Genomic DNA, 27,015 nt, shown 5'->3' on the forward strand with positions numbered 1-27,015 from the left:
TAAAACTCTTAGATAGGTCTATCTGGATTCTGGGTATATTGTTTAATATAATAATACTATAATAGTATAATAGCAATAGGTACAACTCAATGTCTAACTAGTAACAGTAGTAACTAGTGAGTATCCATATTTCGTCTTTCGACAATAACAATCAACAGAAACACTAAAAGCTGAAACCTGAAAAGTAAAAAATCTAAAAACTTCGAACATATAAACCAAGACCCAAGAGTTAAACAGAATACAAAAGTCAGTAACCCATAACTGTAATGTCTGTAATTTTTAATATTTAATATTGATTAAGTTATTATTTAGTATAGAAAAATAATTGTTGACTGGTTAGTCAAATTTTAAACAAAAACTGTTCAACGATCAATATGGTAAAGCGCAAGAGCGAAATCGCTCTGGCTGACGCCGAACAGAATAAATCGGTCAGAGAAAAGTATTTCAAGACCGACAAAGTAAGTTATGAAATTCTTTGTACCTTTAAAAATTAAAGCTTGATATGTAGCTATGTCGATTTTGATTTTATTTGCTGCTTCTTTTGCTGCAGAGCAATGTTCGCACGTCCAGTCTTTTTATGCCCATTATGGCCCTGGAAGGTCATGAAGGTGATATATTCGCGACAAAATTTCATCCTGAAGGGGAATATCTGGCGTCATCAGGGTACGACAGAAAGATTTGTAAGTATAGGTTTTTCATGGCACTTCGTAGATATTATCTGATATATGTAAGATTATTTAAATTGAGTTAACATATTCCAGTCATATGGAGCGTGTATGGTGAATGTGAAAATTTGGGCGTTCTCGCTGGCCATTCTGGAGCTGTTTTAGATATGAAATTCTCCACTGATGGTACTTTAATATATACAAGTAGTACTGATATGACGGTTTCTTTCTGGGATATTTACAAGGGCCAGAGAGTCAAGAAACTTAAAGGTATATTATAATATTCATAGTTGTTAATGATTACTATTAAGAGTAGATACTGAATTCAGGAATGTTTGTCATTTTTATTGGTATTTAGAGATAACTTAATGCATTTGTTGAAAAATTCACTAACTATTAACTGAGTGATATAAGTTTAAATAAGAGAAGTCACTTTTCAAAAATACATTTCAAATTGTTATTGTACTACTTTATGTAGCCAAACTTTAGACAAATGCCTTACTATTAATAATTTATTGTTTCATTTTATTGTTTAATTATCAAAGTAAAAATAATAAAAATGTGTTAATATCAAATTATATTATGTAGGTTTTTAGTTTTATCTTATGTTTTTTTCTTCCCATACGTTTATTCATATTTTCTTTATTTAATGAATTGTAAAAAATTTTCTTTAACTAAATTTGTTTTTGTAGGACACACTGGGTTTGTTAATTCCTGCGACTCTGCAAGACGTGGACCTCAAATGATCACAAGTGCTTCAGACGATTGCACCATTAAAGTATGGGATCCTAGAAAACGAGGAGGTGATGCAGTTACTACTTTCAATAATAATTATCAAGTGATGTCCGTATGTTTTAATGATACATCTGATCAAGTCATAACTGGTGGTCTAGATAATGAAATTAAAGTAATTTGTTGTTTAAATATCATAGTTTATTATTTTTAAATCTTACTAACAGTAGTTTGAACATTACTACTCAAATATTTTATAGTATATTAGTATTACTAATATTATTTAATATAATTGTGTATGCTAGATTTGGGATTTACGTAAAAATGCATTACTTCATCGCTTACCTGGCCATACAGATACAGTGACTGGACTAGAATTGTCACCCGATGGCTGTTATTTATTGTCTAATGCAATGGATAACAGCTTAAGAATATGGGATGTGAGACCTTATGCACCTGCTGACAGATGTTTGAAAGTCTTCTCAGGACATACCCATAATTTTGAAAAGGTACTGTTATTGTTCATAGTTATAATTGTTTAATTCATATATTATTTTATACTTATTTGATTTGAATTTTTTTTCTACTTTTTGTTATTAGAACTTATTGCGGTGTGCGTGGTCACCAGACGGCTCAAAAGTGTCAGCGGGTTCAGCTGATAGATATGTGTATATTTGGGATGCCAACACTCGTAGAATATTGTACAAGTTACCAGGTCATAATGGAAGTGTAAATGATGTGGATTTCCATCCAAAAGAACCGATTAGTAAGTAAAATTATTAAGATTTAAAACCATACACTGTCTTCTAAGAAAGTAATAGCACAGAATATCACTGTGGAATTAAGCAATATATTTTAAATAAAGTTAGTTGTTAAATAATAAATTTAATTTTTTCAGTTATGTCTGGATCCAGTGACAAAGTTGTATACCTCGGCGAGTTTGACTGAATCCATTTAAATCCGAACGGATACTAATTTAATTTTAAATTTATGTTAAGGTATTTAGCTTTTTCATTATTTTGTAATTATTCAATTTAACTCAAAGTCATATAATAAAATGTATGTTTTTATATTTTAAATATATAATTGATGCATTCATTCATTTTATTCAAAATCCAGGTTCAAGTTTAAACTTAAACAATTATAAAATATTTAATTTCTAGAGTATTATTTTTTTAAAATTATATCTTAAATAGTTTAACAATAAAATATTTTCAGGATGTAGGAAGTATTATAATAAACCACTTGTTTCAAACGATTTAAACACTGAAATGAATATACTATTTTAATGAACATAATTTTTTTTCTTTGTAGCTTCTATTAACACATTGACTGCCATATGACCACTGACGGTCATACTACAGGGTGTCCCGTGAGGATTTACCCATTGCGATATCTCCCGAAATAATGGTGATATCAAAATTCTGGTTTTGTAATAAGACTCACAGGGATAAGAACTACAATTATTTCATATTTTAATTTATTTTAATGTTTTGGTAAAAAAGTTAAAAAATAAATTTTTTTATTTAATTATTTCAAAAAAAATTAAAGATAGCCATTTTGTTGAGTTTATTTTTCTGAAAATATTGACGTTTCAAAATTTTATTTTCATTAATTTCCTGATTTTTAATATTTTTTTTTAGTTTCGAGAAAAATTGCGAATTATTTAACACCGTAATGTTATCAAACATGTGACCCGCCGCATCACACGCAATCCCATACGGCCGGCCGAATACTTTCCGTGTACCTAATAGTTATAAATTTATAATCATATTTTATTTCTTCAAAACTAGAAAAAATATTAAAAATCAGGAAATTAATGAAAATAAAATTTTGAAACGTCAATATTTTCAGAAAAATAAACCCTACAAAATGGCTGTCTTTAATTTTTTTGGAAATAATTAAATAAAAAAATATATTTTTTAACTTTTTTACCCAAACATTAAAATAAATTTAAAAATGAAATAATTGTAGTTCTTATTCCTGTAAATCTTATTATAAAACCAGAATTTTGATATCTCCATTATTCCGTTAGATATCGCAATGGGTAAATCCTCGCGGGACACCCTATATATATTACCACTTATCAGTATGCCAAGTATATTTATCAATGTCTTTCTAAATTTGTTCTAACTATTTTATTTGAAAAAAAAAACATTTAATAAGATTAAAAAAAAAAAAATGTTTATTATATTAAGGACTGTTCGTACAATGTCCGTTTAAAGTTAACAGACACAACCAGACATTATAAGAACTGGCCTAAAAAAATTGAAATAGTTCCTTCTGAGCTACTGCAATATTTTAAGTACATCATTGTAATGACACTAAAATTAATTAGAAAATCAGTAACCATATTTTATGATGTATGTAGTGTTTTGTTTTAAGGGGTAAACTATTACTAATGGCCTCCCATATATCATGATTTACAAAAAAATATAAAAAACGATTTTTAGATTTTTTAGTAATTTAAATAGAGTTACTGATTGTCTTACTACTACTAATATTAACACACTGTTTACACTTTATGGGATGTATCATGAAGATATCAAAATACATGTTTAAATAATGTGATTTTTAGTTGAGGCTTTCAGTGCTGTAATGGACTAACCCATAAATTTACAATATTGATGGGTTAGTACATTAAGAGGACGCCACACTCGCATGTGTTGTCTCCATCTTACAAACGTATAACATAGCAAAATATGTTTAGCACGGGAAAACTTTACTCCCTTTGTATTTATAATAGAATTACCAAAATTCCACAACGTTTAGGGGAGAATATTATCTGTGCACCTGCATCGTTATTTTTTTGATAGCACTAACCAATAATTTTTAATAATTAAATGAAAAAACATATGTTTTCAAACTGATAACTTAAAGTGTACTTATGTTATCAAAAAAATAACGATGCTATTGCACAGATAATATTCTCCCCTATACGCTGTGGAATTTTGGTAATTCTACTATAAATACAAAGGGAGTAAAGTTGTCCCGGGCTAAACAGATTTTGCTATGTTATACGTTTGTAAGACGGAGACAACATATGCGGGTGTGGCGTCCTCTTAAAAGCAAACATACACCATACAATTCAATACATAAGGAGTCCGAGCCACCTATGCTTAATACACACTAGATGGCTGTACCTATGTCATTATTGCATTTCTAACTTTTAAATTACTAACATAGATTATTTTAAAGTTACTATAACTGTTCATTACTACACTAAAGCCAAAGCTCTCAATTTAATAATTAGATTTCCATGTCCACAATGCACTCATTGCATTTTATAATTCCATAGCAATAATTAACGATAGAAAGGTACTATTATTGATTATAAATACTAGTAACTACACAGATTTTATTCTGTGGTAATGATAATCAATGGTATTATTATAACATTATAATATGATAACTACCTACTTAGCTTAAAATTAATAACAATAAATTATGCGTCCTCATCAAACAAGATACATTGATACTACTATAATAAGATATAATAAATAAATTATATTATATACATTGAAATTTCCAGCAATATACTTAGCATTGTGTTCTCACTTATCTTGTCATTGCGAACAATAGCATCCTTCTTTGGAGTTTTCTTTGATCCAAGGTAAATATTTAGCAACCCTGGTGTACACTCCGGGATATCCAGGACGGGCGCATCCGTGACCCCAGCTCACGATACCTGTACGATACATGGATATCATTATTATTTATTATCATACAATATTATTATATTCTTCATGTCTTCATGCCCTTTATACATTACTCTATAATATAGTTTTTAGTAGAAAATGCATTGCATAATCTTCACTAACAAACACCCGAGTGGGTATAATTATAGGTAAGTAAATAGAAATGGCGTGGGACTAATTTTAATTCAAGAAAAAGTAAGACTTACAGTAGGTATCAGACATTGATCTCTGGTTCCTGCTATATTTTGGACAGTATGTAGGGAAAATTCGTTCGGATGAATATTTTGGTAAATAGCAAATAGCTGGTATTAGTTTCAGGTATAATCCGCAGAAGTATTTGGGTGTTTGGTATATTATTATGAATGTACTAAACATGTAAGAAACTAAGTTTAATTTATTCTGAATCCTCCCCCCTCATTTTATAACCTTGGCTACGCCACTGATCTACAGTGTATACTATATAGATAATAATATGCGGTGGTACAGATACAATTTATATGATAGAATTTAAAACATTTTTTTTTTTTTACAAACATAACATCTATCTACTTATTATTAAAAATGAAATGCAGTACTTGACAATTTTTTTATTACATATCATTTCTAGCACTAGTTAGTTAGGATATTAACATCAATTGGAACATTTGTTTTTGGGTCTGTTATCATCTTTTTAAGCAGTAAAAGTGCTTTCAATTAGGGTGGTTTCTGTCTTCTTGACAAAAAATTGTATCTATCCGGTGGGTACTTTGGAGGAAAGAAACCTACCCAGTTTTTGACTAAATGGATTTTGTTTTTTATTTTTGGGGTGATTGAAAAACGGACAATCGTAGATAGATACTTGCAGACATTTTCACAAAATGTTTATATTAGCATTTTCTTTAGGTTAGTGGGATTATTTTTAAAATAGTTTGAACTATTTACCTATAGATATTTTTTATATTTTTAAATATACATTTTTTTTACGATTTTAGTCAATTTTTAAAACTTTTTTAACATTTAATTGACAGAATATAATTTTTATAATTTACTTAGGATATAACCTAAAAAAAAATGTTTTTCATCGGGAGTCGTTTGGGAATTGACCTTTTTGAAAAACGGGAGCCGAATGGGCTACGCCCAAAATTTAAGTCAATCGACAAGGCAATGTATTTTATCGGCCCGCCGAAAACAGACATTCTACAATTCGCCAGACTGCGCGGGGAGGGGGGGGTCAAGGCTTTTGGATCCCTGCCTGATAGCAGAGTGGTTACCTACCCATCCATATCTCGTTTTTAACGATTTTTGATTTCATAATATCATGTTCGGTTCGTCTGACATCACTTAATTGTAACAATGCATGAAATAATAATTATATCTGTTCAGAATTATTAATTCTGGTACTCGACGATGCGTAATGACTTAAATTAACGTTAACATCACGGCTAAATTGCTTTTAAAACCCAAGAGCTGCCTCCGTGGAAATCCGATTTTTACGCTTGTATAATATTATTATAAAAGCTCGACGGCTTGTTTATTACGTTACATAATATTATATCGAATTTTATGGAAAGGTTTTTTAACGATAATGGCATTTTTCACTTCAATTTTCAGAGAAGATAAAATATAATTTTATTAGATTATTATTTTTTTATTGTTACTGTACAATACAAACATTACAATAATATGTTGGTACCTATACAATATACATATATAGTTAGTTAGGTAGTTAAACTTAAGAGTTAAAAATGTATTATTTGATAAAGTTTTGGGGTATTTAATCATCTACATTTATTTTTTAATATTTTAGATCACAAATATTAAATTTCAAGACACAGTGATGTGAAATTGTATCTTTGGTTGAAGCGAACTGGGGGACAGACCCCTTAAAAGTTATGCTATTTATATGTTAAATTATAATCATGCATTTATCTTTTTATATCATACTAAATAAATGTATGAACAGTTTAAAATAAATGATTAATCTTTTTGATACCTGTAATTGATTTGTCGAAATCTCAATATCAATTAGAGAAATAAATTCAATATTTTTATAACATATAAATAAACACAATATAACTTATAGACTAGTTTTATTCAATAAACATTTTGTTTCTTGCTTCCCGGGCAATATTCAACTTCTTCATAAATCCAATTCCGTTACGTACTTTCGTCTCAATAATAACACTAATAACCAGGGTTCGGGACTTATAGCATTTGCATACTTTTTTTATTTATTGTATAAAATGTGGCAGAGTACGAAATAAAATTCATTTCTCAATGCGTGATACCAAATCTAAAATTTGAATGTGCATATTTTGTATATTTTGGAAAATTATTTAAAATTTCAATCTAAAAAAGAAAATAGTAATGCAATCTTATGTACCTATTTACTATAGTTTAGTACTTTACTATATAGCAGGGGTGTCCAACCTTTTGTGAAGACTGATTCACATCATATATAGGTAGAAGTTTTTTTTATGTGACAAGTGACACTATTTGTAATTAATAATTAGGTGTTAATTAAATAATTAAATACATATTTTTTTTGTGCATATTCTAGGGTTTTTAAGTGCATATTTTAGCGCTTATTATTGTGTTTTTAAGTGCTGTAAGTCCCGAACCCTGCTAATAACTATATCCCCCGCAATATTTCTCGCAGCATAATGAGACCAGAGATTCCCAAACTATGGGCCACTACCCAAAAGTGGGTCACGATTTTATGTTTGATGGGTCGAGGAATGTTTCGAAACATATATTTATTTTAGGTGCACGGAGTAGATGATGTCAATATTTAAGAACAATGTCTGGGAACACTCATGGATTGTGAACATTAAGATAACAACTGTATTGCGTACCGATGATCTCGAACCGTTTGTTGTCCATGAGCCTCATCAGCGGTCCACCGCTATCACCCTGACAAGAGTCCTTGCCACCCGCCTCGTACCCAGCGCAAATCATGTTCTCCGTGATCAGTTCGCCAGTGTAGTTGGTCTTGGCGCACTCTACGTTGTCGATTATCGGCACGTCCACCTGTCTGAGTTGACACGATGGACTTCCGTTCTCGTACAGCGTACCCCAACCGGCCGCCTTCGCCACACCTTTACTGTAAGTGTCGTCTGCAACGTCATTCATGATATATATAACATCGTCTGATATTATTATGTATATTTTGTACGTTGTGTCGTCGTATATAATATAATTTTAAACATGCGTATACATTATCATTAGGGCTCGGATATAAATGTCCTTGAAAATAGGTACCGAAAAATTCCCTTTACAAAAAAATTGCATTTATGACCTAAAAAAATGCATTATGTATTGAATGCGTACCACCAGTGGTGTAGTTACGGGGGGAGGGGTAACGGGTTTCCACCCCTCCCCATCAACCCAAAAAAAACTTTTTATATTGGTATTTTATCTTCTGTGATACTGATTATTTTTAAAGTAATCTTTTTTTTGCATTTTTCGATGATGGAATTAATACCAATTTGAAACAAAATAAAAATGACGTTTAGTTTAACTAATAACTTGCATTTTGTGTCATTAAATATATTTTAACCCCCCCCCCCCCCCCTCAGAAAAAAATCGTATCTACTCCGCTGCGTACCGCCGACATTATATTATTGCTCAATAATTGTTGTTAATTGTTTATTTAAAATTTAAATGTAATAAAATCGGCTAATTGGATGTTGTGGCATAAAGATAAATTTTTCACGGCCCTTGCCGGAAGTGAAAATGGATTTAAATATTAAAATATCTTGGGCTCCGGGTTCAAAAGGTTGTAAATAGTAATTAGGCAAATTATTTAGCATATTATTATACTCACAACATTCACTCAGTTTATATTGACTTCTTACAGTTTACAAATGATGACAACAAACCAACAAATATTATCAAATTATTATTACTATCCATGTATCTAAGGTTTTAATATTATTTGTCTGAATAAATTCAGTTTGTATCAATAACAATTGACTATATAATTTCTATAGATTTATTTATATCGACACAAATTCGACGTCAAAATGTTAAACTGAAGATCTCGTGTCATAATTTTTTTTAATCGATGACATTTTGCAAGAAGGATACTAGTAGACCCCCTTTTTTAGGTAGGAGGGGTAAATATAGTGATACAGGTTAGACCTAATGGGAATTTATATCAAATAAGAATATTCTCTAGAAAAATGTTCTACTTAAAAATATGAAATTAAAAATATGGGTTCCCGTTAAAAAAATCTGTAAAAGCTCACTGTACCAATACATACGCTGAACAAATGGGTATATTAAGTATGTGTGCAAATATAATATAAATTACCTAGTATATAATTGTATTTAATATATAATATAATAACGTACTTGGGTCGGTCGGCAAACAAACGGGCTTTATCGTCGCGGACATCGGCACTCGGTCGTTGAGCCTCAATAGCGCTAAATCGTTTTGGAAATTCAGGTAACTGAACTGGCCTAGAATGGACCTCAAGACGAATCGTGTTTCCGGTTTTCTGGTGGCATTGCAATAATCGTGTTCACCAAAGGTGACTTTGATCAGCGGCCAAAAGAATCTGAAAATTAGCAGTTATAATAATTACGTTTTAAAGTACCTACCCATAAATCGTATACGAACGGAGTAATTTTGTTGTACCTACTTATTGCTTATATTCGCATACAAAGTGATTATTTTTAATTTTTAAAGATAAACACTCAAATACATTATGTTAAACACGAATTCGGAAAAAAATAGTTGTTAAATATTCCTATTTCCCTGCTACTTTTAGATTTACAACCTCCAGTCAAGTGCCATTAGTGGGTGGCTTCTTACTCATGTACTCATGTATTATATGTAACCCTTATCAAATATGCTAATTGTGCATAAATGTACAGATTGTATATATTATTGTGTAAAAAAAAAAAAAAACTTTTAGATTCTGAACGAAGTGATGAATGTATTGATTTTACAATGTGTGTGTGTTTTTTTTTGTGTTTGTGTACAGCATAACTAGTCGAAATAATGCTTCGATTTCAAACTTTGGGGGTGGTTTCCGATGTAAAAGTGAATATTCTTGGTGCATAATGTAGGTCAAAAGTAAACATTTTCCAATAGTTTTCAAAAAAATCGAGAAAAACAAAAAAAAAAATGACAGAAAAACGGGAATTTTTACGCAAAACCAGTTGTCGACCAAATCGATTTTTTTTATATGGTTGTAATTCAAAAACTAATCACTGTAAATACTTGGAATTTTCACCAAATGTTTATGTAAGTGTTATATATATACAGTTCAATTTTCACAAATGTTTGACTTTTTTGAGTTATTTATAGACCACTGAAATTTTCAATTTTTTTGAGAATTTTTTTGTAGTGCCGGTAAAAAAATGTTGGACGACCAAAAAATCTTGAAAATTTAATACAAGGTTCCTTATGAGTTGTTCTTATTGTAGCTAAAAAATTATAAAAATACTCAGGCGCAATTTTTTTTTATTAGCATTTGAAGTTCAAATAGGTATTGACTTAATACGTAAAAATTATGGCAATTTTTAAATTATCTTAGATAGAAATTCATAAAAGTTTTTATTTTTAGATCTAAGATTTGAAAATTAAATACAAGGTTCCTAACACATTGTAACAATAGCAGTTGAAAAATATTAAAAATACATAGGCACGATTTTTTTTATAAGCACTTAAAATTCAAATTTTGACAACATACGTAAAAATCACGAAAATTTGCAAATTATTTTAAGCTAGAAATTCATAAAAAATTTTATTTATAAATCTAAGATTTGAAAATTTTTAATAATCTATAATATATCCTAGACAGATAAACCGTCTCCATTCAGAATCGTATTTCGTATACAATGATACCTATCATTGCATTCAAATTTAACCTACTCTAGTCAGAGGTCCACCCCACCACCAATGTACAACAGAGTGATACCCACTTACCCGCTTTTTTTTAAATATTATTACTATTTTTTTTTAAAAGTATATAAAATAGGAAATACAATAAGTAAATTTGATCAAAGAAAACAATTCTTACACGAGGCTTATATAAGAAAATATCTATAATATGACTCTACAGATGCAAATATAAAAGTAATGATTATAAAATTATATCAAGTTACTTATCTTGCCATCTAAATCAATGTTCTCGTATTCTAGTTATTTGTTTCGTTAATGGTTAACGATATAATATATCTCGTAATTGGTAAGATAGATGAAAGCTAAAATTAGTGTTTATTATGTAGACGGAAGCGGGGTCGTGAGGTTACTGTTTTTATTCTTTACCTTCTTCGGGAGTCCTGACTTTAAAAAGAATCTAGATAATAATATTATTATATATATTTTATTTTAGCTTTTTAATAATTAAATGGTACTAATATCTCGTCATGATTCATTAAACCTCACGTGGAATTAACTCAATCGTATAAATCCATATGAATATAAAAATATTGGAAACTGGAAACTGTAAATATGTAGGTATTTTATACCCATTTCCTGCCATTTATTTTAAAACAGTGCGAAACCGTTTTATCATATCAAAGAATTTGTCTACATCAAATGGTTATATATTTAAATATTTCAGAATTGAACATTTTGTTTTACAAAACAAATAACGAGAATTCAAATATGTAAATCTAAGTTATTTATTCGAATTTAATATGAATCTCTGTGTTAAGTATTTACTGTTTTGTATGCTTATAGTATCTTGTTTAAATTTAAATAACTGAAAGGCAAAAACGGATTTTCAGAATTTATAAGCTTTGCTTTTGAAGTGAGGAATGTACTGTGTAGTGTACATAAGAACGCACAACACGGAATTCTTAATTGATTCCAAATAATTGAAATAGTAAGTACAAAATTAAAACTATATGAAATGCACCAATATAAATGTAAGTAGCTATAGGTGCTTAAAAATGTATTTAGAAATAATTTCAATTTATTTACCTATATAAATCTTTAAACAACATTTGAATATATTACAGGTATTTTCTTATAAATTGTAATCGGTGGCCCGAACCACTCGATTGATATATATTACATTTTATGCCATTTGTTAGGTATACATTTGGCTTAACCTCAGATTAGGTTATGCATACCATAAATCAAGATTGAAATATATGATATCTTTCTTTTAAGTATATAATTAAAAAGTTTTTATTTTTTTACATTAGATTTTCTTTCACACGAATGAAGAATTAATGTATAAAAACTGTAAACTTTAACTATTCTTAGTATAGTTTAATTAGCCTAAAAAACGATTTATGTATCAATTTAACAATATTAAGTTATAATATTTAATATACTAATATTTTCGATGATTTTTTCAAAATATGAAATCCATTATCCAATAACTTATATAAAAAACTGTGGCTATATGTTTTTAATATTATTCTTATTTAGTTATAAGAACGCTTAAAACAAAAACAAAAATGTGACTATTTTTAGTACGTATATGTATGTATTCGATATTTTTAAATTGGTATACGAACACTGACGATGAACCTTTTTAATTTTTGAACTTTTTTATTCGATTACGAAATTGTATCATTCGACTCGTATAACTCAAAAGAAAGTTTAAAAAAGTCAAACATTTAAAATACCTACCTAGGTATAAATAACACAAAGCGTATGAAAAACAAATTATTCGTGTCTAGTAAACCTTAACATAAAATACTTCTGTATCTGTACTTAAATTCTACGAACTACCCTATATATGTATACCAATCACCACTATCGTCGTTACATAAAATATGCAATTTAGGCATACCCTTTGACACAATGAGCGGCCGTCAGCACGTATCTATCGTTGATCAGTGTACCGCCGCAGTAGAATTGATTGAAATACGACAGACGGACCATCCAGGGGTATTCGTGCACGCCCGACGGGTCGCCGCCCACGATCTTTGTGTCGAGGTTCGGAGATCCGCAACCTGTTTTTGATTTTTCGCACAAAACACGTGTAAGTATTAAATATCTTAAAGTTAACATGTTGTACGAGTAGTACATTGTTTGTAGTTTGTGCTCGTTATTGTTTTTTTTTAAGGATGATCTATACAGATGTAGTAAACATCTAACATATATTAATGAAATGTAAAGTACCTATGTAGTAAACACAGTTTATATTATTATTACATTATAGTCTACACAGTTCAATTTTTTTTTAAACAAAATATGTGTTGTTTTTAAAGGGTCCAATTATTGATTTCTATTCCTCTCTGACTCCTATACAATATTTAAATAATAATGGACTATAATTTGCTTCATTGTTGACCTCACATTTCATGTTGGGCGTAATGCAGGTAATGCAGCTTCCACCTTTGACATCGGGAAACCATGAGAGAACGTTTTAATTTTTAGAGGAAATTCCACGTTTTTATAAAAGACCGTGAAAGTTGAGTGATTACATTACAACAAACTTAGTTTTCTTGTTAAGTTTATTCTCTCTTCAAAATATCCAAGTGGACGTAATTTATCCTACAACGATGAACATACGCAAGTTTGTTAGTTTGGTGCGTGTCGAATGGACGTAGTAGAATAGGTAATATAATAATATCGTAAAAGTGTGCTATACACTTAAAAAAACTTTTGTTCTTTAATACTTACACGTCTTGAGGATAGAACATATATTTAAAAGCTATCTACTTCTGACGTTTTAAAACCATTTTTGACAATATTATAGACTAGGTATAGTTATTCAATCGTATTTTAAAAACCTTAATTGTGATACCACTATAGGATAATACCATTTATAATATATTATATCAGCTGTACTAACAATTAATAGCTTATCATATTTTACCCGACCTGATGTGCAGAGAAATATCATGATAAAAACATATTTAGAAATGTCATCACTATTAATTATACGTAGGTATAACGCGCTTATTTATAACGAATAATCCTATAAGTCATCACATCAAAAGTAATTAAATTATAAGTTCACATGAAAATACGATTATTAAACATTGTGCCGTCAGTGGCTATAATTGAATCAAAGTTAAAACAGTTTAAATACACAGAGTTCAATTTTGAGTACTTCAAAATGTAAAATGTAAAATCATATTAGCTCCCTGGCAGTTGTGACGCTGAAAATAGAATTTAGGTACGTTAATAATTATCAGCTCTCTTCTCAAAATATGTTTTACAACAAGTTTTAAAATTTCATCTGGTGAATACTATTTTTAAGCTTGATATTATTGCTTAGTGTTTTTTTTTATTTCTTGTGGGGGAATATTGTGAATAGGTACTTAAAAATTTGGTTTCGTGATGAAAATTATAAAAACATTGACACTGCGTTCAAAATCGTTTGTGCCTATACTATACATAATATATATATATATGTCTTTTGCCTATTGATCGCTTATTATTTTCAAATTCAACAGATTTCAACTGTTTTGTCAAGTAGTACGTATTGTCTAGTTCACAATACACCTATTATTATAACCGTCAACGTTGCGTAAAAAAACGATTTGGTTAATACATCCATTATCCAATTGTAAATCCTAAAATCATATTATCGTATAGTTTCATTATAACATAACAAATATGTTATAATATGTTATAACAGATATTTTTAAACATATAAATACGTTTTCTTTCGGATATTTACATCACTACTAAAGTACAAATATCACTTAGCTATTATACGCATATTTCTGTATGATGTTTGTGTTAAAAATTATTTTCTCGTTATCGCGTATTTATTAGTGTACCTATACAATTAGTACCTATATATTTATACTAATATTGTGAAGTCATCTGGGTATTGATATCTTAATGAAATATTCAGACTAAAGCGTAAAAGACTATAGTAAAGACAAAACTCAAGAGTCAAGAGTATACACAAAATAAATAGGTTATTTTACTTTGAAAACATTATGTTTATACGAATCTAAAAAAAATTTTCGATTTTCAGTCAATGATCGGTGAACCGCAAGTAATATCAAACGCGTAAAATATATTATATAAGGTTCACGAATTAAATCTGTGCAGAAAAAAATAATTATGTTCATTATTAGATTGTGTTAAAACATTCTCACGGAATGTCTTGCATACCTCGATGCAAAAAATTGCAATTCGCAATAATCTATCCAGTGATTTATACGATATACTCGGACCTGTTCTGCAATCACTAGACATATTCGTGTTTCTCCAGGAGACAGGACTGGGACAAACTTATTTAATCATTTAAAAAAAAAACAGAACCTTATTATTATTATACTCATACAATTTAGGCATTTATTGTTATCTTTTTAAACCTTTTCTTTTTTTATTATGTTACACCTTTCAAAAAAAAAAAAAAAAAAAATGTATCTTGTCCTAATGGCCAAGTTACCGAGGGTTATTTCTTTAATATATATATATAAAAAAAGATTGTGTTAAAGGTTTTTAATTTTTAGATAGGTTTATCAGTCAATGAAATCGAAATCGCGTAATATTATCGTAATTTAAAGTAAACGACGTTGCGTTCTATAAGTTCTTTGACGTTTTTAATAATAACCATAATAACAATAAATTAATAAAATATTTTATGAAAATCACATAGTCAACAGTTGTTGTTTACAGATGTACGAACTAATATTTAACTAATAATTTATTATTAATATGGACTTATTTGATATAAGGCGTAGTACCTAACTTTTTAATCATTGTATTGATTATATAAGTTTATAACTTATAACTAACGTTTTGCTAGAACATGCAAGATTTTACTGCGAATGAAAAAGTTTAAACCTATTAATTATTAGTTTTAACGACATAATATGAAACGGAATATTTAATTTCCAATTAGAACTTTGAGCGATGTTCTTCTTGTATTTCACAAAGTTGTATTATTATATATTTTTGTTCTCAAATATTAAACTCAACTAAGAAGGTACTAATTAAAAAATATATAATCTCTGAATAAGTGTACTTAACATTTTAACTCCTATCTCAGGGTTGTATAATAAAGTGTGTTGGAGTATAAATGGAATATCAAATGTAATTAGTTGCGACTTTATTAGTTTTAATTTTCTGTTGACGTCTGGAGTGTACCAGCACTACCAGCAGATTTCGGGTGGTCGAAAATACAAAATACGTCAATTCTTCAGAGTTCCATATCGGTAATTATATCCTCGAGGCGAATCGTTTTTCTATTGAAATCGAAGTCTCGCGGTAATCTAAACGGAAGGCGGATTTGAGATTTTCAACGGACAGGGATGTGGATTAAATTCAACAACGACGACTATTGGGTATCTAGACTATGATCGGTTCATGTGTATACTCACTGCAGTCGCAATCTTCGGCATTTTTAGTGATCGAATTCACGGTGATTTGAGGCGTAGGTTTGCGAAATCCGAAGTCTGTGAATACGTTTCTCACGCCGTGACCCTGCGGCAGAAATCGCCACGAGACATTAGCCGAATATTATCATATCGCTTTTCGATAAATATATATATACATGTATATCATCGTGTTATTTTACGTGCCATTCAGAAATCGAGAGGCGCACAAAGCATTATATACGGTATATTATCTTATTATAAAATTGTATTCTATAGATACTTGCCTGTTGCGTTGCACATGCTATCACGAGCAGGACGGCCGCGAGAAACGAACCTTGGCGACTCGGTGTCATGACTGTGACCCGAAGCGGCCACAAGTGTTATACGTTTAACGGTATCGGACATCGTTAAAAAATGTATACACATACATACGCACAAACACACAGACACAGACACACGCGAACACACATCTTGGACATAACAAACGGGAATCCACTTTTCTACACTGCAATTCAAGACCGACCGTCAGGTCCAGTAAATATATTATATATATATATATATGCGTGCGTGCGTGCGAGTGTATTATTAAAACGTGTTCGGATTGCGCAATGCCGTCCGCAAGGCTAATAGACACGTTGTGCGCGTTTTATGCGGAATGTCAAAAATGCGTCTGACGGAAGTACCTGTCATACACATTGTATTGTATACGCGAGACGACGGTGAAAGAAGAAAAAAATATACGAACGATAGAAAAGAGCAACGCGTAGGCAATGTACACGTCTATGGTGAACACGCTGTGATATCGCAGAGCTGTACACCTACCGAAATACAATATCGATTGTGCATTGTTCGTCATAAGGTTTTACTATTGTACCGCCGCCGCCGCCGCCGAAACTTGAAAGTGAGACGGCGGCGGCGGTGACGTTTTTTTGTCAGCAGACGGTTATATTATGTAGGCACTACCATTAGCGGAAATAAAATAATAGACGGCTCGCACGATGACATTGTGTAGATATAATATTGTATTATATAGTTTTACATAACGTTTCACTCGAGCTTTTGTTTTCTTCCAAACAATAAAGCGTACATGAGGTATATAATAAATTATGCTTTTAGTAACGAGATATAATGTAAAAAAAAAAAAAAAAATACAAGATCAAATAAATAATATAATTTAAGGACTTAGATAAGTAATAATAATATAATATTATGTACAATGCATTTAATATTCGTATCTACTTATATATTATGTTTTGTTTTTAACATGTCTTAATTATTATTGCACTGGAAGTCCGATCGCTATCTGACGCAAGCGCAGGTGTCCCGCATATTCTTTTGAATCCAATCCAGGTATTTGGTGACTCTGGTATACACACCCGGGTAACCGGGTCTACCACAGCCGACGCCCCAAGACACTATGCCTGGAATACGAAGTTATATGAAAAATTGCGACAAAAACACAAAATATATACAGGTACCTAACCAATCATTTGACCGAATTCAATTTTTCAGTAGGTATATATAGAGAGTGAATCTTTTAACAGTGAACGCTCGTCATTCCGAAAAAACTGCAAAGTTTTTGGAAATACATTTTTACACACTTTAGTCACGAAACAACAAATTTTTTCAACATTTTTATTATGTACAATTTTAGTAGGTAGGTACCTTAACTAAATAAGTTTAATTTTTATCACTTAAAAATTTAACTAGGAACCTACTCCTTTAACCATTAAACTCCTACCATTTAACTTACACCAAATTTTTCAGAAAAATAGTCTGCTTTGGTACAGAACTTAAAAATGTATGATTTTATGATCAAACAGGTAATTAAAACAATTATAACGATAATAAAATTAATGGGTACAAAAAATATATGCATTTTTTTAATGACTTCAAATTATATGAAAACATGTTTTAAAAACGTTAATACTTTTCGAAGGTAGACGAGTTTTTACTGTTAAAAAATAATCTTCTACATCATTACGTTTACGGTTATCTACTCTACGTATATTATGTTACACTCACCAACTATTTCCAACTTGTCATCGACTTCGCTGTTTATCAACAAAGGACCTCCACTGTCACCCTGCAACGACAAGAATCAACATTATTAAATGTGCTTATATAATGATATATATATATATATATAGGATGGTGGGCGTTGTGAGTAGAGTAGGTATAAAAAATGTTTAAATTGTTTTCTTATCCTTAAAAGACTAAGGAGTTTCAATTTCAAACACATTCAGACTTCCGCCTTAGGAGTACCTAATTAATAATATTAGACAATGATAACGATATATAAGTATATGTAGAGTAATAAACTAGAATATACATTTTACACAATAATTATTAAACGTATAAAGTACCTACTACAAAAGTACAAACGTAGTTTGTTGATTAGAAAGTTTCTGTGTCACTATTTCTAAAATGTCAGCGTGTTTCTGTTCCAGAAATATATATATTATATTGTGACAGGAAATTTTGATGATAATACAATGTACTATAAATTATTGTAAAGGTAGTGATTATTATAACCTCACTCGTCGTGTATAATTTTATATGAATCATGGTTCACTGGAAGTGGACGTTTCATTCTCAGAACCACGGGTTTATATCATCAAACCGGAATAATATAATAAATCAATATTATAGTAACATATTATAATGATTTTAAAAATTCCATACAATATATCAGTGGTTTTCAAACTTCTGAAAACTGTTTTTCATGAATGACCGATCGTATTAAATTGTAATATGCGAATTAATAATATTAATATAATGCGTTTAATAGTTATACTTATATCACATTTCCCATCGAGCACACATTTCCAATGAAATAATATTATTTTAATTAAAAATAATTTTGTTCATCTAATTTGGTGTAAAAAAAATAAAAAATAAAAGGGCAAAGTGTGCGTGTTTGATAAGAGTTTGAAAACCACTGCAATATAATATTAATATAGCCAAGTTTCAATTTTATACACGACAATAATTCGCAGAGGTGTGTGACATGAATTGAATATTAGTAAAATAGTAACGAATCGGAGGCAAGAACGCGATTATTACGCTTAATATTGCACAAACTAAAATAACAAACCTGACAAGAGTCTTCGAGTCCCTTTCCAGCGCAAATCATGTTGTTGGTGATCCTCTGTGGTCGGTATTTTGAAGCCCTGCACTGCGCCAATGTCAGGATAGGTACTTGAACTTCTTGCACGACGTCCGCCAGATTTCCGCCTTCCGACACACGGCCCCAACCCACCACGGTTCCCACTTTTCCGGACGGTTCGCGGGCTACACATAAAACGACGACGATTAAAATATAATAATTGTTTGCGATATAAGGTGTTTGGAAGAGTAATTTTTTAGCGGTTTTTCGCGTCTCTTCTATATAGAATTTAGGTATCGTTTTCGTGAAAAACAGCTATGCCTTTATATTAATAAGCACGTCATTAAGACTATAGGACCTAATCTAAAAATCTAGTGTTATAACTGAATCGTTTTAAAAATCGTATAGATACGTGGACCAGTTGGCTGCAGGATAGAGGCAGATAGTGGTTTTTCAATTGATTTTTGGGTTTGAATATTTTTTTAATTATTCTCGGACGTTATTGATATTCAAACTTTTAAGTTCAAAACTGTGTAGTTTTTAAGTAATGAAAACCAGTATATCAACTGAAATCCATGGGATCATTAAAAACGTCCACAATTGGATTTCGACGTTCGGGTCGGATAATGACGCGGCAGAAGGCGACTATACCGAGCAAGGAGTGTGGGACTTTCAAAGTTCGTCGTCATACATGCCGTCCGTATTTTCTACAGTCCACTTGGTTATATTATATTTAATTCAGGGCCCCCACAATGGGAGTAGGGGGGGGGGGTGTCCAGGAGAACCCATGGTATGGGGCCCGGGCTTTCATGCAAAAAATTACTTGAATATGTATTAGAAAAATGTTCCAAAATGAATTGTTATTTCAGATGGGCCACTGTACCAGGCCAAAATTATGATTTCGGGGCCTGATTATAATAATTATAATAATATGTACTTACTAGGTACCGGCAAACATATCGGTCTCACTGATTTTGTAAACGGCACTGCCTTCCGCAGCCGCAACAGAGCCACGTCGTGGTTGTACGAGTTCACGTCAAAGTTCCGATGTCGCACGATCGAAGACACCATTCTGGTAATCGTCTCGCCGTCGGCCGTCGTGCTCTGGTCGTGATCGCCGAATATCACACGTATACGAGACTTTTTCAACCTATAAATACCGTTCGTTGCATTATACATTATATAGAAGATATTAATGATATCATACTGCAGTGGTCGTAAAAGATCGTTAACATACGATGATAATTACATTATATTTATGCGTAACTTGACGGGAAAAAATTTAACGCTGAATCACTATGAATAACAATATTATTCTAATATAATATAATATTAAAATTATGCTTCGGTTATAATGGCGTTAATGTGTGTGTAACTATATAGGTACCTCCATTATATTATATTTCAAATAAACTGCAGTCCAATAACCGAGGAAAATAGAAGTACCTATTTTTTCTTTTTCTTTAAATGCGCATGGATCTTAATCAGACGATATCGCCCGTTTATCGTTATAATACGAAAACAAGTATATATATGCATATGTGTTTAACTTTCTCCAAGTCCTCGATTAACAATAACTGGCTCAAACTCGAAATCACGCTGCCTACATATATACATTATATTTTATGTATTACTTTTATACATATATATATTATGCTTCATAACGAGGACGAGTAAGAGTAAAAACGTAAATATTTAACAGAGCGCGATTTTTAAATGGTTAAAAGCACATCAAACGTAAAATATTACAATATTCAATATTGGTATGTCACTATAAATTTTAATTTCCTATTGTATTCGCGATCTATGCTATAATATACGATAAAATATTATTATTATTATGCGTTATTATGTTATAATATAATACTGTAACACTTTGTTACTAAAATAATTTAACGTAGAAAACATTCCGATCGCAATCGTAGGTACGTTTTTTAATTTTAATTGACAAACACAAACTCACACTCACACTCACCAGTATGTAAACGATGTCCGCGTTTCATGTGATGGTGTGTTTGCCGTGAAATGAAAATGTGTGCGTTTCGTGTATTCGAAATTGTTTTTTATGAATAATCTCGCAATGGAAAGTTATTGTGCGCGCTTATAGGTATCGCGTGGCTATCATATCTATCGGATGTATGTAATATTATAACCTCGTTGTTCACTCCACGTTGTTAAAGCAAAAATATTTTAGGACGAAATCTCTCGGTAAGGCGGTGGCGGGGAATCGAAATATAATATAATATAAACGTATATAATATAATGACGGTGCGAATAAAATCGACGATGGAAATGCTATGGTTCTACGCGTTAGATATTATAATAATATTATACATATGGTATATATAGGTACCGTAATCGGACGGTACACATACCGCGGTTAGGTATATTATATCTACCCACATATTATGGAGTGATGTGTTTCTGATATTATTATGCGCATTACACACAGTCATTGGAGTATAGGAATGTACAACAATATTGAGTATTATTACCACTACACAATATTGTGCAATTTATAAGTCTTTACAATCTAAAATTCTGAAACAAAATAATTTCCTCAGAGGCTCAGACATATTTTAACGTAAGAATTTCGGATGAGTATTAAAAATACTACTCAAGTTTAAGTGAATTGAATTTCATTTTGTTTCAGACTTTAAAATTAAGAACAAAGCAGACGTTGAAAATTTACAATTTCTAAAATCTTCAAAACGTCACAATCGAAAAAAAAAAGTTCTATATCATTATTTAGTCTGTGTACTTTATTTATGAACAACAAAAATCGATAAGAATATTGTTAACGACTCTCACATGAAATGAATCACTCAATATACTGCTGTGTATACTTATATATATCTGACCTCAAGTGTTTGCGGTTTTTCTAGTGATTTTCACAGTGTGGTGGATTCGTTTTTACGGTCCAAAATTACAATATGGGTGCCCATATTATTATTACAATAACGGTAGTTCCGAAATCAGAGACGAACAATAATAATGATGATAATAATAATAGTTGTAATAATAATAATAATAATGGATCGGTGTCACGCGTATAGCATGTAGTATGGATTCATGATTATGTATTAACAAAACGCGTACGCTGACATATTATACATAAATAGTAATCGACAGCTTCTGAAACGGCAATGTATAATAAAATGAGTGTGTAGAAAGTTAGGAAATCCAAAATTCGTGGTCTGTACCGCATATTTCTATGTTATTATAACGACGATGAGGCATTCGAGGACGGTATAATATATCGATAATCGATCGCTTTGCAATTAAAAATTAATTTTTAATCGCACAGCGTGTACGTACTACACCCAGTGGCTACCTATTTAGTATTATGATAATATCATGGTTTAATATTATAGACTATCGGTCACCGTTGTACTATGAATTGAGGGTTTTAAAACTTTCTATATAGATCCACTAGTTACGCGTACATAAAAACGGCAACAGGTCTCTCTCTATCGTTGGTATAATACTACTATAGTATGTAGGTACACACGCGACTATTTATTCTATACTATGATGATAGGTACTTAAAACATCCGGGGACGTAAAATTCATAATTAATTTTTGTTTTTATTAGAACAACGTATTGGTGAATCAACATATCTACTTCGTAAACCATTTTTCAGCCTGAATTATGAGATTATTTTAACGGATGGGTACTGTCTTATTGATTTCCGTGTTTTACATTTACACCACTGTCATTTTAATATTTTATAGTAACTCCTTCCATCTTAAAATATTATACCTGGTTTCGCGAGTCTAACATACACAAATACTAAACGGAAATTTATATTTTTATATTTTATCATTAATTAATTATTGTTTAATTCATTATAGTTATAATGGAAACAAAGATTTGTAAAAAAAAATGTAAGCAATCGGTGAAATTACTGTCGTGATTTCATATATTTTAATTGGTAGGTATAGTGCAGTAAAAAAAAAAAAAAAAATAAGCATTCAATTTAACTAAATTTTACCTATACTGGGTAGTGAGTACTGAGTTTTATATAACTTATAATCATAAAAGAAAATACATTCAAATGTCTTCAGATTTCGATCAAATCAGCTGATCAGAAAAATTCATAGAACAGTTATAATACACTCAAACCTTTCTAAAGACACGAATATTGAACAATTAGCATGCACTTACTTCCGTACGCAATGAGCTGCCGTCAGCACGTAATCGCTGTTGATGAGTGATCCGCCGCAGTGGAAGTGGCTTTCGTACATGAGTTTTGCTACCCATGGGTATCTATGCACCCCAGTGGGACGGCCACCCACTATGCGGATTTCTTGGTTGGGCACTCCACAATCTATAGATAAAACAAATGATTAAAATGTTAAATGATTTGAAACAATATCATAGATTTCCACGGGAGTTATATGTATCAAGGGTGATAAATAATTTTTCGCCACAGCGCATTTTAACCAACTATTGCAATATTGATATGCGTCATCGGTACTAGTCGGGGTTACATAATCCAAAAAACTTGTGTCTATAGTGGATTTCATTTGACGATGATCAATGTTTTACCATTGAAGTCTATGTTTAAATATATATATATATACATACTGATCCGGAACATATAATGTTAAATGTAACAACAATAATAATTGTGCAGAATCCAAAGAAAAACTTACTCAAAATCGAGTAATGGTGACTTTAACAACCGTATTATATTATTCAAACCGTCGAAACGTCATATACAAACGATTGAAAAAAAGGCTATGAATACCAACTGAAATGTCCATCCGATAAAATGTATATGCGTTTATATAATGGTTTAAATTCATAAACTCGACGTGGGAGATATTATATTGACGTGTGATGTTATGAAACGATATATTATAATACATCGAAAGCGGCGGTGTCGATTGAATAAAACTGATTTTATATACGCATTGTGTTGTATATGCGTGAAAGAAACGGTCAACCTTCTTGTCAGGAAGCGTTTCGAACAACGCTTTCCGTTTTACGATTTAAAAACACGGATGATAATAGACATCAAAAGCGTATATTTTCGTCGCGACGGTAAAAGTATAATAATATAATATTATTATGTATTTTCATTCTGACCCGAAAACCGTGTAGGGCAGGGGAGCCTCTGTAACCGGTATGGATGGTGTTTCCGAAAATCGGTAATCAGGTCGAACAGCGTCCTCAATAGCGTTTCGACACAATGATAATATGATTGTGTTAATGATGTGATGTATAATATCGTGTTTGGTTACAGTAATAATATTGTGATCCGCATCAGGCGTATAACAAACAATATTATGTAATTTATTATATTATGCATCACTCACTGCAAGAGCAGTTGGACACCGGTAACTTCTCTTCGGGCTCGTAGCTGACCGAACCGAATATGTCGTCGAAGAATATTCGCTTGTCGTCCTGCCTGTCGGGCCTGGACGTGCTGTCGTCGTCGTTTTCCTGCGAAAAGAAAGTGATGGAAATTATCAACACGCATAATGTACGCGCCGTGTAGGGTAAGCCACGAACACCTATAACGAGTCGTTAAGATTAGATTTCAAGAGCTTCCCGATAACGCCTAAATATGCATTTATGTATGGGTAGGTTAGTTGGTTGGGTGGGTCACGCGACATCGCACGACGATAAACATCAGTAACCGTTCGTCATTTTAAGCGCACGTCTCGTCAAAACGTTCGATTTTCGTCGTTTTCGTTTTCATGCCACACGCGACGTTATTATTTCTTTTTTTTAGTCCTTTCTCGGTGGCGGCAGAGCTACTTTTACCACAGAAATGTAACGCGCCGACCGGCCTCTCGAACCGGTCATAATATAAAAGAGAACGAAAACGAAGGCGCCGAGAGTGCAGACGCGCGATTGTCATAATAATAATTTTTAATATTTTTGTTGGGCTCTGTGTCGGCGAGGCTCGTTCGCGGCCACGCTGCGGACGGTTTGTGCCGCGCGGCGTCACTGCGCCCGGCAGAAGCTTACCGTGGACGCGGACGTCGGGGTGGTGGCCGATCCGTGGCCGATGGTCGAGGCGACGGCGGCCGTCAGCATGCACACGTGCACCACCATCTGCTGCAGTTGGTGCGACCGCATCGTCGACGGCGGCCGAGCACCATAAACGCCCGGTGGCCGCGGTCTGCGCGAGCGTCCGTCCGTCCGTCCGTACCAGCTAGCGAGCGATCGATCGACGGAGCGAGCGTCCCGTTGGCGATCGAGCGCGTACACGTTGGCGAGTGCGACGAGCGGCCGTCCGGGCAACGTGACGATGTTCCAGACGCGACGCGCGTATTACACACCGTGGTAAGTGGTTACCTCCTATACGACTTCGCGACCGTGTGCACACTAAACCGAGTTATCGGTGCGTGCCGCTTCCACTGAGACGGCGGCGGTGGCGGCGGCGGCGGAAAGAAAGTGCACCCGCCAGTGGACCGGACGCGAGTAAAAGCGGACGTGCACGCGCGACGTACCGGTAGCTGCGTAATATTGTTGGTATTGTAAGCGTGATGGTATATACCATTTACGTATAGTATATTATATATGTACCTACACGACGATATAATAATACAATGCATACGACTCGTGTATACCTACTCTCACTTTCTTGCGGACGCGACGACCTTGAAGGCGCCCCGCCACTGACGGCCCGAGCCTATCCAGTTACATATATTATAATATAATAATATCCTAGAAAAATCTCGTCAAAACGGAATGTGATGGGACCGATAAATAAATATTTTGTTTCAATCAGACCTTTTTCGTTTTTTGTTCGACAACCCAGTGGCTTGGGGGGGGGGGTTGTGGAGGGAGGGTAACATTTTTTTGACGACAAGTCTAATTCGAAATTTTACAACTCCTCCGAACTATCCACTGTTGGTTTGTACACAAAATACTTGCTTCAAACTCAAATTCTCGTATTTACACAAACTATATCTAATTATTTTTAATTAAAATTGAGTCTCAGGCAAAACGTCAGAAAAATAAAATCATTAATTAAACTTCTACTTAGGTACATTTTTCTTTTCAAACAAATAAATTTTCTCCGTTCAATCTAAATAAAAATACGATTATATTGCAATCGTCTACAAAATATCTAAGTTTTATACTAGACGTCTTGATAATCAATTTACCTGGTCAAACCACTATGCACAGTAATAAAACACACATTAGCTACTGAATTCTCGTCTCAATCAATCACAAACTTATTCTCAAAAATAAAAACGCGATTGTTTACAATATTTACAGTTATGACTGTTATGAGGACAAGCTAGCAAATATCCGTCCTGCACAAATCTTTTAGACCATAACCTTAATAAGATCTAATCGCATTCTGCCCAGTGTGTTACACGACAAACGCTGTGTGCCACAGTGATCTAAAATTATGATCAGTAAATGAACCTGCAAAAAGTTACTATGAAAAGTTCCACTCTAAGTTTATGTACTCTCATTTATGTATATTTTTATGTCACATTTACCGTTGTTTTAAATAAATTGGTCAACATAATTACTGTCATAAAAGTCTAGCAATACTTTTATCCTGAGGGACAGGATTGTCTCATTTATCGAACTACA

General features: G+C 32.0%; 3 protein-coding genes across 4 annotated transcripts; 1 reads left to right on the plus strand and 2 right to left on the minus strand.

The window, feature by feature from the left end:
- The first annotated feature begins 10 nt into the window (after nt 1-10).
- Nucleotides 11-2,495, plus strand: LOC107164606 (U5 small nuclear ribonucleoprotein 40 kDa protein). Of its 2 annotated transcripts, none has more exons than XM_015512481.2 (8): nt 11-246; nt 313-458; nt 551-680; nt 762-935; nt 1,358-1,572; nt 1,703-1,906; nt 1,998-2,163; nt 2,296-2,495. In XM_015512481.2, exons 2-8 carry the CDS (start codon nt 375-377, stop codon nt 2,343-2,345), a joined length of 1,023 nt encoding a protein of 340 aa, XP_015367967.2. In that variant the 5' UTR covers nt 11-246; nt 313-374; the 3' UTR covers nt 2,346-2,495. The 2 variants fall into 2 exon arrangements, with proteins under 2 accessions (XP_015367967.2, XP_015367968.2); XM_015512482.2 differs by having other exon boundaries at nt 318-458.
- Nucleotides 2,496-3,564: 1,069 nt separating this feature from the next.
- On the minus strand, nt 3,565-16,834 carry LOC149057716 (trypsin-1-like). The gene is made up of 6 exons (XM_089223757.1): nt 16,621-16,834; nt 16,340-16,442; nt 12,838-13,000; nt 9,431-9,636; nt 7,930-8,190; nt 3,565-5,085 (listed from the first exon to the last, which is right to left on the minus strand). The coding sequence occupies exons 1-6, from the start codon at nt 16,687-16,689 to the stop codon at nt 4,964-4,966; spliced, it is 924 nt and encodes a 307-aa protein (XP_089079883.1). The 5' UTR covers nt 16,690-16,834; the 3' UTR covers nt 3,565-4,963.
- A 496-nt stretch (nt 16,835-17,330) lies between these two features.
- LOC107164589 (trypsin-1-like) lies at nt 17,331-25,867 on the minus strand. Its single transcript, XM_015512456.2, has 7 exons — nt 25,429-25,867; nt 24,771-24,897; nt 23,614-23,776; nt 20,387-20,595; nt 19,434-19,630; nt 18,362-18,422; nt 17,331-17,757 (listed from the first exon to the last, which is right to left on the minus strand). The coding sequence occupies exons 1-7, from the start codon at nt 25,537-25,539 to the stop codon at nt 17,636-17,638; spliced, it is 990 nt and encodes a 329-aa protein (XP_015367942.2). The 5' UTR covers nt 25,540-25,867; the 3' UTR covers nt 17,331-17,635.
- Nucleotides 25,868-27,015: the final 1,148 nt, after the last annotated feature.

This window comes from Diuraphis noxia, unplaced genomic scaffold (genome assembly GCF_037042655.1).
Source record: "Diuraphis noxia isolate RWA-SAM2 unplaced genomic scaffold, SU_Dnox_SAM2 contig0003, whole genome shotgun sequence".
Taxonomy (NCBI): domain Eukaryota; kingdom Metazoa; phylum Arthropoda; class Insecta; order Hemiptera; family Aphididae; genus Diuraphis; species Diuraphis noxia.